The sequence below is a fragment of the Lichenostomus cassidix genome, chromosome 15 (genome assembly GCF_008360975.1).
Source record: "Lichenostomus cassidix isolate B80296 chromosome 15, HeHo_3.0, whole genome shotgun sequence".
Taxonomy (NCBI): domain Eukaryota; kingdom Metazoa; phylum Chordata; class Aves; order Passeriformes; family Meliphagidae; genus Lichenostomus; species Lichenostomus cassidix.
Window position 1 is genome coordinate 2,316,496 of NC_139496.1, and position 12,687 is coordinate 2,329,182.

Consider the following 12,687-nt stretch of genomic DNA (forward strand, 5'->3'; position numbering starts at 1 on the left):
TGGAACTTGTGTGGTGCTTTGTGACAATTGAAGTTAAAGACTTGGGTTCCTGTGACTTGTTCAGTCCAAACATTTACATTCTTTCAAGAAAAGTGCATTCAGGCACTGGAATGGCTGGATCCTTTTCCTTGTACAGCATTAGCAGCAACATTTTGTCTTTTCTGTGGCTTGCCATTAGAGCAAATCTGTGTCACTCCCTTTTTCCTTCTAAAGTACAGGCCAGTGTCAGGGAGATGTCCCCTGTGGGATGGCAAGTGTTTGTTTGCACAGGGAGTTGTTCTTGAAAGGTAAAGCAAAACCCACTCCTTTCACTCAGAGAAATTCATTAGCATTTCTAACTCTGATTTCTGAGTTTGTGCCCTCCCTCTGCCTTGTGAGTAACAGTGAAACCATTCCAGACCCATGTTTGGTAGTAGTTGTAAAACAAGAGGGGTTTTTTTGTAGAGACTGAAAACTGAAGCTTGGTCTTGGATTTATTGCTAACTAACATCTCTTTTCTCAATAAAAGAACATTGCCATCATCTCAGAGGCTGCCAGCTCTGGTATATCACTGCAAGCAGACCGCAGGGCCAAGAACCAGAGGCGGAGAGTTCACATGACCCTGGAGCTGCCGTGGAGCGCCGACAGAGCAATACAGCAGTTTGGTAAATAACTCACTGTGTGTCCTTCCCCAGCAGACTCAGGAATACTGACTGAACTTAGTGCCAACTCATGGAGCATCAGATTGAGTAGACAACCTCCTAAGGACCCCTCCAGTCTTTTTTACCTGTGAACAGAATCAGCTTTATCTGTAGTCATAGCTAGTTGTCTTGAGAGTTTTGAAGGAAACCTTGCAGAAAAGCTGTGCTGCAGCTTTGGAGTTTTATTCACATACAAAGTGTCTTACAAAAGTTGCCACAACTTTAAGAATAATCTGTGTGCTGCCTTCTGTTTGCTGTATTACAGCAGAAACTAATTTTAAGCAGGATTAAGTTGTAGCTTTTTTCCTTGCTCTACACAGTTCATATTTTATTAGAGATATTCAATGAAGTAGAATTTATTTAACATACATGCTTCTACTTAATTATCCAGGAAGAACTCATCGATCCAACCAAGTGACTGCTCCAGAGTATGTGTTCCTCATTTCTGAACTGGCAGGAGAGCAAAGATTTGCATCTATAGTTGCAAAAAGACTGGAGAGCTTGGTAAGGTGTTTCAAGAGATCAGATCCTTCATTTCAGAAAATGCAAGTTAGATTTCTTAGAAGTTTTGTTTAATGACAATGGTGTTTAACAGGGAGCCCTCACCCACGGGGACAGACGAGCCACAGAAACTCGAGACCTCAGCAGATTCAACTTTGACAACAAGGTAACAATTTTATTTCTGTTGGAGAACTGATGCTGTGGTGCTTATTCCACAAATGACCTGTTGAGGAAGGTTCTTTTCCATCCCTTACCTTTAACTGTATCAATTTCTGATGGAAGGCCACTTTGTGTAACCCATAATTCTGTTTGTGAAGCCATGTGGAACATGTGTGTAAATCACTTTTCTGCTTTTGCAAACAATCAAAGTCTTAAGTAAATGGTGTGTGTCCTTTAAGCCACAATGAAAGATTAATGTGGCAGTTCTAATTAAAAATTAAGACTGGGCTGTTTTCAGTTATAAACTAGACTACATAAAGGTAATAAACAATTCCCTTCACTATTGCACAGAAAAGCTTTTCATTGTGAATTACAAATACTTGTTAAACCATGTGTGCCTGGGGCTGAGGCACAAACACTGGATGGCATTGATAGAGCATTTTTTTTCTTACACAGTATGGCAGAAATGCTTTGGAGATTGTTATGAAATCCATTGTGAACTTGGACTCCCCAATGGTCTCACCTCCTCCTGATTTTCCTGGAGACTTCTTCAAAGGTAAGATAGTGCCTTGGCTGCACCTTTTGATCCATCTCCAGTATGCAAAAAATCTAAGTAATTTTAGAGCTATAAAATATCATTATGATTTAAAATTATTAGCTGAGACAGATGGGAGGGAGTAACACCCAGTGAGAGTCTGTGCACGTGGCTTGAATGTTGAAGTTCACTTATGAAATCAGATCTGTGAACTCTCAATAGAAGGAATGTTCTGTATCTGCTTTGCCCCAGAGTTTTATATACAGTTCCTTACCTTCATTTTCCCATTACCTGGTGTAGTATCTTGTTCTCATGCCTGGTGCCATTGGTGCTTTCCCCTGCCTGTGCTTCCTGGAGAGACAAAAGGCAAAGCTGTGTCTTGCTTATTGATCTATTAGATAAAAACTGCAAGTAATGGGAAGTGAGGGGTGTCAGAGGCTTTGGAATTGGATCCTATGGCTAAACAAGCTGTTACTTCATTGGGTTATTTTTAGATGGCAAAGCAGCTATGATTTAACTTCTTTCTCTTTCCTAGATGTTCGTCAGGGATTGATTGGCGTAGGCTTGATAAATGTAGAAGACAGATCTGGAATACTAACGCTTGATAAAGGTACTTGGATGTTCAGTGTATCTGTGGAATGTCCCTAGGAATATCTTATATCCTGATAATCAACCTTAATTCTTGACCTAATACATGTATTTTTTATTCTTTTTTTAAGATTACAACAATATAGGGAAATTTCTGAATCGAATTCTTGGTATGGAAGTCCATCAGCAGAATGCTTTGTTCCAGTACTTCTCTGACACGTTAAATGCAGTTATTCAAAATGCTAAAAAGAATGGAAGATACGACATGGGCATCTTAGGTGAGTAAATAATTCCACAGTGCTCTTGAACTTGAGTGGGAACAGAGCAACAGAATAACTCTCTGCTTTCCTTTTTAGATTTGGGCTCTGGGGACGAGAAAGTAAGGAAGGCAGATGTTAAGAAGTTTTTAACTCCTGGATATTCTACCTCTGGACATGTAGAGCTGTACACAGTAAGTTAATCCTGTATCATCTCTGTAGGAACTAATGAAATTTGTCAGTAAGTTTTTACAATTCCTGTGCATGTAACTCTTTTAAACTCTGTTCCCACTCAAATAACTATCCTGTGCTGCTCCCTTCTAGATCAGTGTGGAGAGAGGAATGTCTTGGGATGAAGCAACAAAGATGTGGGCAGAACAGACAGGTCCAGATGATGGATTTTATTTATCACTACAGGTGAGATTCTTCTGTCTCTTGCATTATGTTCAGAGAAGGTTTTGGGGGCTAAACTGAGAAACTTACTTGTTCAGTTTTGCAAAATTCTTTGAGTCTTACATTAAAATTCATCTTAAGTTTGTTTATAATGTTGAGCATGAAATTCTCCCTTTTACCTGTGCAGGGTATTTTCTGATAGGAATATAAGCCCAAGTTCATAGCTTTTATTTAAATATCTGCATCAGGAAACCTTACTGTTTCACTGTGAGGAAAAGCTGTGACGATAATGTGGATTACTCTGTTCTAAAGGTGTATTATTGTCCTTGGTTGTATTATTACCCACTCTTACTACTCTGTAAAGATCTCAATGTGGAATCACTTAAACAGATACTATGATGATGTTTTAATTTAGGAAGTTTTTGGTTTGTCTTTTTTTTTCCAGATAAGAAATAACAAGAAAACAGCAATTCTAGTAAAAGAAGTGAATCCTAAAAAGAAGCTTTTTTTAATATACAGACCAAATACTGGGAAACAACTCAAACTAGAAACATGTGCAGACCTGAAAAAGAAATACAAGAAGGTAATTGTTAAAATTATTCTTGTTTTTAACTTAGAAAAGTTTGGAAATAGTTATAAAGGGCTTTCTTTGGGTTTTTTTTTTGTATTTAGGTATAATTTTGGCAAGTCAAAAACTAGGCTTCTTTCTCCAGAGCAGAGCTTTTATTTGGGTCTTTTTAAGCAGGTCTACATGATTTTGGCATTCCTGTATCCATTTCTGAACTGCTTTCTGAATGTAAATTATCTGTGGTGTGGTAATAGAAAATGAGGTTCCTTAGGGTCTAGCAAGTGTTGAATTTGTGAGAACCTGTGGAAACTCAGATCAGATTGATTATTGACAATGCTCAGAGCTTCTGTGGTGTTTAAGCATTTTGCTCATCCTTTGAGATAGATAGTTTGAAATTATTATAATGTAGGATGCTGTACCTCTCTACACTATCATCATATTGGTGCCTCCTCCTTTCTCATGGTAAAGATCAAATTGCTTTTGTTCTGTGTAAGTTTTGATGTGTTTTACTTTATTCCCACTTTGCATGACTCTTGCAGGTACCTTCTGAGGATGCTCTGCCACACTGGCTGGAGCAGTACAACTCCTCTGCAGACACCTGCACTCATGCCTACTGGTCAGTGTTTGTGTGAACATGATGCTGTAATTGAAACTATTTCACTTGGACTGGTTTATCACTGCTTCTGTTCTCCTCTCACTCCTGTAAAGCCTTGTTTCTTGCTTAAGGGAAATTGTCCCATGACCAGTCAAATGACCCAGCTTCTGAGTGCAAACATTGAGCTTTGCACTTGCCCTAAAGTCCTAATACATGAGATGAATGCTAATGGATAAATTATAGTCAGTTGAAGTACAGTGACTCAGGAGCAGGTTGTGCTCAAAGTGTCTCAATCTGTTCTATTATTGTAGTCTGAAAGTTCAAATGTTATTGGGGGGGAATGTTTAGAGGTGAGATGGATGTCAGAAACAGCTGTTCCTCTGCTGCCTCTTGAGAGTCTGAACTCAGCTGACGGCTGAATTCCTGAGGAACAGCATAACTGGTAGAAGTTTCAGATTAATATTGGCGCTTATGAAATACCCTGATCAGATACCAGTGTCCTGTAACATACTCCAGCTCTCAGATGACCTAAATGATGGTATCTTTAACTCAAAGCTTTGTCTGTGCATTCTGAAGAATTGTGCTTAACTAGGCCAGCTCTTCCCAAAGCTTTACCATTACCTGTGCTCAAGGTATCCTTCCCTTAGTGTGTACTTGCAGCCCTTGCTTGACTCTGAATGTATGTTAAATATCTTCAAGTCTCATCTTTAATGAAATTTGATACTTTTGTCGGCAGAATGGTTTTGAAAGCTTTTCTCTCTGTCTGTAGGAGAGGCAACTGTAAGAAGGCAGGCCTGGGACTGGTGTGTGAGGTTGGGCTCCGCTGCCGAACCTACTACGTGCTGTGTGGCTCCGTGCTGAGCGTGTGGACAAAGGTGGAAGGAGTCCTGGCCTCTGTGAGTGGCACAAATGTGAAAATGCAAATCGTTCGCCTAAGGACAGAAGATGGGCAGAGGATCGTAGGTAGGTGCAAACTCTGCTCCTCTGCTGCCACCTTGGAGCAGGGGATGGTTGTAACTGGTGAGTTGCTCTGTGTTGACAGCCACATGGCTGAGTTTGTGTGAAGGTGCTTAAAAGAGAACAGGCTTGTCTGCTGTGCAGCTGGAGAAATCTTCAACTATATAATACAGTATAGAGCAAACACTGTTGAGGCAGGTTTCTTTTTCAGCCAGGCTTTGGAACACTTCATCTCTCAGTTCTTTTGATTTACTACCAGCAAAAACATCATACACTGCCTGCTCCAGCCAAGCTACCTTGACATCATAATGGCTCCACTTTTCCCCCACTTCTGGCAAAGAATAGCAGGCCTTTGAAATAATTGTTTTCATGGTTTTTGAGCTACTGAAAGTGTGTAGAATGACTTGAAGGTGATTGTCTTTTTGCTTAACCTCGTAGTGAAGCCCTCAAAACAGGGAGGACATCAGAGGACAAAGTCTCCAAATGCTTTTTTTAAATGTGGGCTTCCTGTGGATGTGCCAATATCATGGCAATTCCTCCTCTAGTAACAGTTTTGTAGGATGTTGGAAGTAGTTTTTTTCATGTTTAAACTTTCATGGTGATGTAACTTCTTTGAGACTAGAAAAGCAAAAGTAGCTGACTTCTTGAGACAGCAGGTAACATGAGAAAAAAATTTGTTGTCAGGAAAAACAAACTTCTCTCCTGCTTCACAACCTAAAGGATGTAGAGACCTGAACCTCTGACTGAGGAGCAGCACTTGTGGCTGTGCTGATGAGACCTGACATCAGAAACAGTCGCTGTTGACCGTTGTGTAAATTAAACAGTGAAATCATCAGCCAGAGGTCTTAATGAACAAAACTGCTGGTGTGTTCATGAAACCATTGATGTGTTGCTGTTCTCAGGTTTGATCATTCCTGCAAATTGTGTGTCGCCCCTCGTGAACCTCCTGTCGACGTCCGACCAGTCGCAGCAGCTCGCAGTGCAGCAGCAGCAGATCTGGCAGCAGCACCACCCCCAGAGCATCACCAACCTCAACAACGCATAAGAGGACAAGCTACAGGTGTTGACTTTGGTGTTTGAGGAAAAGGCTGTAAAAGCATATCACTTGCATAAAAAATCAGGGACAGATTCCAAAGAAATATAACTTTTTCAGTTCAGTTGTGTGCTCTCAAATACTTTGGGAATAAAGAGATCTAAAAAGGTTGGTAGAACTGAAAGCCAGCAGTTGTTTATGGTGGTGCATCTGTCTTTCCTTATGCTCTCTGTAGTGCTTCCTGTTTGCTTTTACTTTTGGCCTTTTAAGCTACAAACCACAATTTGTTTGAAAATGCTTGAAAATCCCCAAGCAGGCTTTATTTTTATCTTGTCATACAGTGCTCAGGGTTTAACGCAGTGCATCGATGCCATTGCTGTGGGAGATCTCGAATGCATGTATTGAGTATATATATAGAAAAATATATTGGGTTTTTCTCTTCAATTTGAGTTTATAAAAGCATGAAACCTAGAGGTTGCACATCATGCATTCAGGTTCCTTCCCAGTTTCTGTTTGACAGTGCATGTCTTTGGAAACGGGCATGGACAGGATAAACACATGAGACAGGAATTCAGAGAGAAACACAATCTTAGTTGTACAGCATTGGTTATTGCATTTTTATAGTGTTTATACCCAGGTGTTGCATTTTTTCTGGTTCTCTCCTGGGAATTATATATTTGAGTCTACAACATGTTCTTTTTGTGATAAACATCTTAAATTAAAATTAGTTCATTTTTAATGTATTAATGGTATTCCTAATGTGTACTGCAAAGATGGCTGGATGCCTGTTTTCCTTAAATTGAAGCATTTCCTTAATCTGAGGTGGTTATGGAAACTTAAGTGCAAATTCACTTCCATCTCGCATACAATCTTATATTTTTTACTTCATTAACGTAATTTAATTTGTCACTTGTAAGATGAAACCTTACTTGAGCTGTAAATTAGAGAATGGGAAACACTTGAGGGTTCCGCTGTATGTGCTGTTTCTGTTACCCAGTAACTTGAATACTGTTTAATATGTTGTAAGACATTGTAGAGTTTATCTGGAGCTGTTTAAAAGAAATTGTAATGTACAAATGTGAATAGTCACTTATCTATAATATGGGTAAGTTTTGTTTTGCCTATAATAGTAGATGTTTATAAGAAAGTGAAGGACAATGTTTGTCATTTCTTGCTTGCACAGGTTGCACTATTGAAAAATTGAGATTGTATAAACCTGTCCAAAAAACTACAAGATAATGATCTTGTAGATGTCAAATAAAAGTTATTGTACTAACAAGAAGTGGAGTCTTGTTTAGGCAATCACCATATTCCAAAAAAACTAACAAGTCTGTACAATTGGAATTCGACAGGACTTGGCATGTTTCAGGCTGCTCTAACCAGGCTTCTGTCTTGCAGCCCAAATCTCTCGGCTGAACTCGCTAATGAGGCAAGAACTAAACTCTGTTTAAACCTCCCATGTGTATTTTAAGGAAGGCTCAGCTGCCAGAGCAGGATCGCTGCAGGTGTGGCACCTCTGAAGCACTCGGTGAGCCACTCAAGGGTAAGAAAGAGCAGGACAAAAGTTCCACAACTTGAGGCTGAAGTGGATTCCTTTATGGAATTACTGCTTCTCAGGCTCAGTTAACACTGCCTATGCCGGCAGCTCGGTGTGGTCACAGAGAAGGAAGTTTGCCCACTTCCTTCAGCTCCCAGCCTGAACTGGTCAGGAGGGAGGAATGCCCTGCTCATGCTTGGGACTAACTGGAAATGCAAAGGATTTGTTCCAGATCTGCTCCCCGTTGCATCTCTGTAAATAGCTGGAATGCAGGTGGTCAGTGTTGGGGGATTTTCAGTCTGCTGGGAGCAAGGGAAAGGTGCCTGAGTGCTGTCATAGCACTGAGAGCTGATTATGGCCTGGCAAACTGTAGAGCACAGGGTGTGGGGGAGGCTGTTCCTGTGTTCTGTACCCACCAGTGGATGTATTTGGCATCCATTCCAGGAGCAGGGCTGGGATTTTGAGCAGTGTGTTGACAGATTACTACTGCAGCAGACAGCGAACCAAACTGCCAGTAACACAGGCTGTGTGAGGAGTGCCCTGTCTCTGCTGCTTAATTGTTATTTGCTGTAGAAACTTCTACCATCTGAGATGGTAACATAACATTTTAGGTCTTGATCCTTAGTAAAATGGTTCTGGAAGTGGTAGATTCACAATTAGTGATTTTTAATTTTTTTTTAAATAATGATTTAAATACACTCAGTTCCTAAGTGCTCTTCTCAGCCTGGTGTGCTCACTTTTGTTGTTGGGATGAGCAAATATATTCCCTGTATTGATGAACAAACCACACTATTTTGTTTCAACCTTCTAAACTTCCCACGGACTTGTGTCCTCTGGAGAGGAAAAAAGCTGACAGTATTTCCATGATCCATAAGAACTGTTCCTGTTCCAGAAATGCATTCCTCTACTTGCTCTCCTTTGGCTGCTCTCTGCTCCTTGCACCATCACTGCCTTGGCTTTGCCCTCCTGTTACTAACACAGCTGCAGCCATGGCTCTGGACTGTTGTAACATCTTAAAAATTAACATCAAAAAAAGAAAACAGCCTTCAAGCTACGGCAATGTTTTCTCTGTTGAAAATTCCTACTCGGTGCTTGAGGTGTGGATTTCGGTATTTGTTCCCTGCATGAGCTGCTGCTAAAGCTTGGGGAGAAAAGAAATATAAATAGCTCCGGATGGGGTAAGGAACAGTGAGTGGTGTCCCTTTGCAGCACTGCCTGGGAGACCAACATCCTCCTGGGGAGGAAAAAGAGACCAATTGTCACATCATAAATTACCAGGCCAGACAAAGGTGGTCTCTGTATTTTCCTGCTTGTGGGGTATTGATCTGCTTTGTACAAAATGAAGTACAAAATGCTTTGTACATCTGAAATGGGTATAAAACCTATAAAGGACAGAGGGCTCTGGTAACAGGCAATGCTATGTGTAAAATGGCAGCAACATCTATACTTTGTGGATTTTGGAATTGTGCTGCAGAAGGGGAAGGTACATATTTAAGTTGATTTGGGAATTGAAAACCCAAATTTTGGATTTTCTTTTTTTTAACTGTCCCTTGACAGCAACTAAATTATGACTTGTTAATTAGTTTCATAATTAAGATATGTCTGGCATGATAAATGCAATTATAACCCTCTAAAAACCTCCTTGCATAGCGAATATTCCACTTTTTCTAGTGGCTGTGTGATTCACTGGGAACACACACCTCTTGTAAGGACTTAAAGTTCCCCAAAGATGCGAGTTCTCTGTTCCATGTGTAGTATTTTCTTTGTAAATGGAGAAATCTCTGCAACCTGTAAACGCTTGTTCAAGTGAATTATCAAAGGGGTTTTGTATTTTCTTTTGTGTTTGGAATAACTTCACTCGGCTCCCAGCGCAGTCTGTACATATATAGAGCCTGTTTGTATATAGAGGTGTTAAAGGCTACTGAATTATTGAATGTAAATAACTCTTGTTTTCCTCTGTGGTTTTATCCTTCATGACCTTCCCAAGATGTATTCCTATTTTCTCAACCTGCCACGTGGGCAGCTTGTGTGTACTTTGAAATACATATAGAGCATATATAAACCTTCCAGGGTGTGTGTGTACATTGTAGATGTTATGCGTTGTCATCATTTTTTTCAAAACTCTGTTGTCCGTCTCCCATGATCCTTTTGATGCTGTGGGTTTTTTTCTTTTATTTTTGGTGTATAATTCATTCTCTTGAGAGAAATGAACCCGGTGTCTTTCAGTGATGCACTATTCACTTAGTGCCTGTATCAGAAACAAATATTTGAGTTTTCATGGACATTGTTGCCTTCAGTCTTTTCAGTGTTTCAGATCTTGAGCTTTAATCTTGGAAACATTTCTATTCCACTTATTGGTATCTCCAACTGTGGATTCAGTGAGCTCCAACAATCAGAGTTCTAGAATTAAGTTCTACCCCCTGTCCTAACATATCAAAGTATATTACTGCATTCACATTAAATGTGAACTGTCTTAAAACCACTCTAGGATGGTGGTGATTTGAGAGCAGAAAAAATGTGTCTATTGTAGCACATTGCCTGGGAAAATTTTGAGCTTCCTGTCATCTCTGAATGTGCAAACTGAAGGTAATGGAACTTTCTTACCTTGGAAAAAAATAGTACATGTTTTTAATTGCCAGGTAAAAATAATATATTTATATCCAAATTGGTGATTAATAAGAAATCCCATTAATTGTCTCTTACTTAGCCCTTGAAGCTTCCAGCAACTGTCCTGTGAGTTTGGCCCTTCCCCAGCTGCAGGGAAGGGCTGTGTCCATGTAGTTGTTCCCTGAATTAAGTGGCTTGCCAAATCTGCTGACCAGAGTCAGGATAAGAATTATCCAGCTGCAAATAGCAGCAAAGCACTTCTGGTAGTTTCTGTGGTCACTACAGGCTCTAAACGGGGAATGTTGAGAACGATTGGGGGTGGTGGTGTCAGTGCTGGCAGCTGCAGCCTTTGGGTCCATGTGGGGCTGGAGAGGGACAGAGCTGGCAGGAGGAACAAAGGAACACAACCACAAACGTGCCCAAGCAGAGTGAGACATGGGAATCCTCGAGACTGACACTTCCCTGGGAACAGCATCAGCCTCAGGTGCTGCTTAGGTTGTAGCATGGGTTTGAAAAACAGGGAAGAAAAGGCTAGAAGTATCTATTTCTCAGCCCCAGTTATACCAGCTGCAGGCAGGTTCCCCCTAAAAGCTTGTTGTGTAAAAACCTGGCAAGAACTTCCTTGACCTGATGTGCTTTGCTATTTCTTTATTTTGGGCCAAAATAATTTTTGAGTGAAAGAAGTTCGAGGCACCACTAAGATTCAAGAATAGAAACTGGACTGGGTTAAGCTGAGGCCAAAACTTGTGTAAGAAATTTTTTGCCTACTGTGTCCTGAACCAATATCCAGGTTCCTATCAACTCGGCACCCTGTGTGTGGAGGATGCTGAGATTTCTGAGTGGAAACTCAAAGAAAAGCATTTGGTGTGCTTAAAACAGGCAACTCAACCAAAATTTAGAAGTATATTCAGATTTAAGCGATGTCCTGCAGTGTTAATACCTGAACCAATGTGTGCTACATTTTATTTTTTAAGAGCTGAGTTTGGTTGGTGTCTCTGAACTTAGCTGTGCTTAGGGCATCACTTCAGTGAGAGGGACCTCTGCGGAGGAGTAGTTTTCCTACACTTGATTTGCACTGGGAAGGATAAAGAGACATTTCTGCTGCCATTTCTGATGACATACATATTTATGTCTCTGCTTCCTGGCTTGGAGAAGATAACCAGGAAAATGCCAGCTTCCTTGCAGGCACAGAATCACATTTTTATTTGCCAAGTAATTTGATTTATTTTTCAGTCATTGACATATTGAGTTTTATTGGAGGTGGGTGTTCGCTGCCTCGGCACCTTCCCCTGTACCCCAACCCTGCAATAACTCACTGGGAATCTGCCTCTGCACAAAGGATACACTGATTTTTTTAAGTAGGGCTTTGCTATTAGTACTTCTTCAGTCTCCACCTTTAACAGTCCAAGGTGACAAAATTCCAAAGCCACGTAGGATTTCAGCTGAGGTGTGTGAGTTGTTTTTATTGCCTGCCCTAACTGGGGATCTTTGCCAAGCTGAAAGGCTCCATCCTGCAGTGTGGGGTTGTGCTGTGCCCTGCGTTCCCCACTCCAGCAGCCAACACCAGCGTGTGCCAACTGTCCCCAGGGCAGCAGGACTCAGAGTGCCCAGCAGTAAAACATCAGCAGTGTTTAGAAAGATTTATACCCCCAAAAATGGCAAACTGAAATATGATGGATTCTGTACTCAGTTCTTTCTTTTTTGGTAAAAAATTGTTAAATAGATTAAACTTTGCTATGTTGGGTTTTTTTTTTTTCCCCCTTTTAATTTTCTGTTCTGAAACTTGCCCACAGCGATGCTGGAATGCCTTTCAGCAACACATCTACGTATATTAAACACACTCCTTGTCACGCCATTTTAGGATCCCTCAGACTTGCAGAAGTCATGTTGTAGTGATCCAAACAGCTTTTCTTTCAATCCACTTGAATCCTGGCACTTAACCTGGTTAATGTCACTGGTTAATTAAACTGCTTTTATTGGTAGTTAAGAGCAGATTCACAACATTCTCCCAAGTGCTAATTGTGTTGGGCTTAAAAAAGAGAGGACGGTTTATAAAAATTGTATCAAGATTGGAAAGTATGAATTTCATATTTTATGCATATTTTATGCAAAGCATGCAAATAGTTTTCCTTTATCCAAAGAGTTAGTCTGGGGTAAACAGACTAATCTTACTTTTGTACATCATTTAACATTGACTTTAATTCTCATCTTCCCCAAATCTGGAAAAGTGATGATGCCAAAAGTGATTTATTGCCAATTCAGCAATAAATGAAGATG

General features: G+C 40.4%; 1 protein-coding gene across 2 annotated transcripts in view; it reads left to right on the top strand.

Annotated features, from left to right (window-relative positions):
• The window catches only part of SBNO1 (strawberry notch homolog 1), a 32,224-nt gene extending 22,354 nt beyond the window's left edge, over nt 1–9,870 (top strand). For both annotated transcript variants that reach the window (XM_085075412.1, XM_085075413.1), the window contains exons 21-32: nt 509–644; nt 1,072–1,184; nt 1,276–1,347; nt 1,797–1,896; nt 2,411–2,485; nt 2,595–2,741; nt 2,820–2,914; nt 3,045–3,137; nt 3,559–3,696; nt 4,221–4,297; nt 5,046–5,239; nt 6,136–9,870. In XM_085075412.1, the coding sequence (XP_084931538.1) occupies nt 509–644; nt 1,072–1,184; nt 1,276–1,347; nt 1,797–1,896; nt 2,411–2,485; nt 2,595–2,741; nt 2,820–2,914; nt 3,045–3,137; nt 3,559–3,696; nt 4,221–4,297; nt 5,046–5,239; nt 6,136–6,278 (1,383 nt within the window). In that variant the 3' untranslated portion in view covers nt 6,279–9,870. The remainder of the gene's footprint in view (nt 1–508; nt 645–1,071; nt 1,185–1,275; nt 1,348–1,796; nt 1,897–2,410; nt 2,486–2,594; nt 2,742–2,819; nt 2,915–3,044; nt 3,138–3,558; nt 3,697–4,220; nt 4,298–5,045; nt 5,240–6,135) is intronic.
• Nucleotides 9,871–12,687: the final 2,817 nt, after the last annotated feature.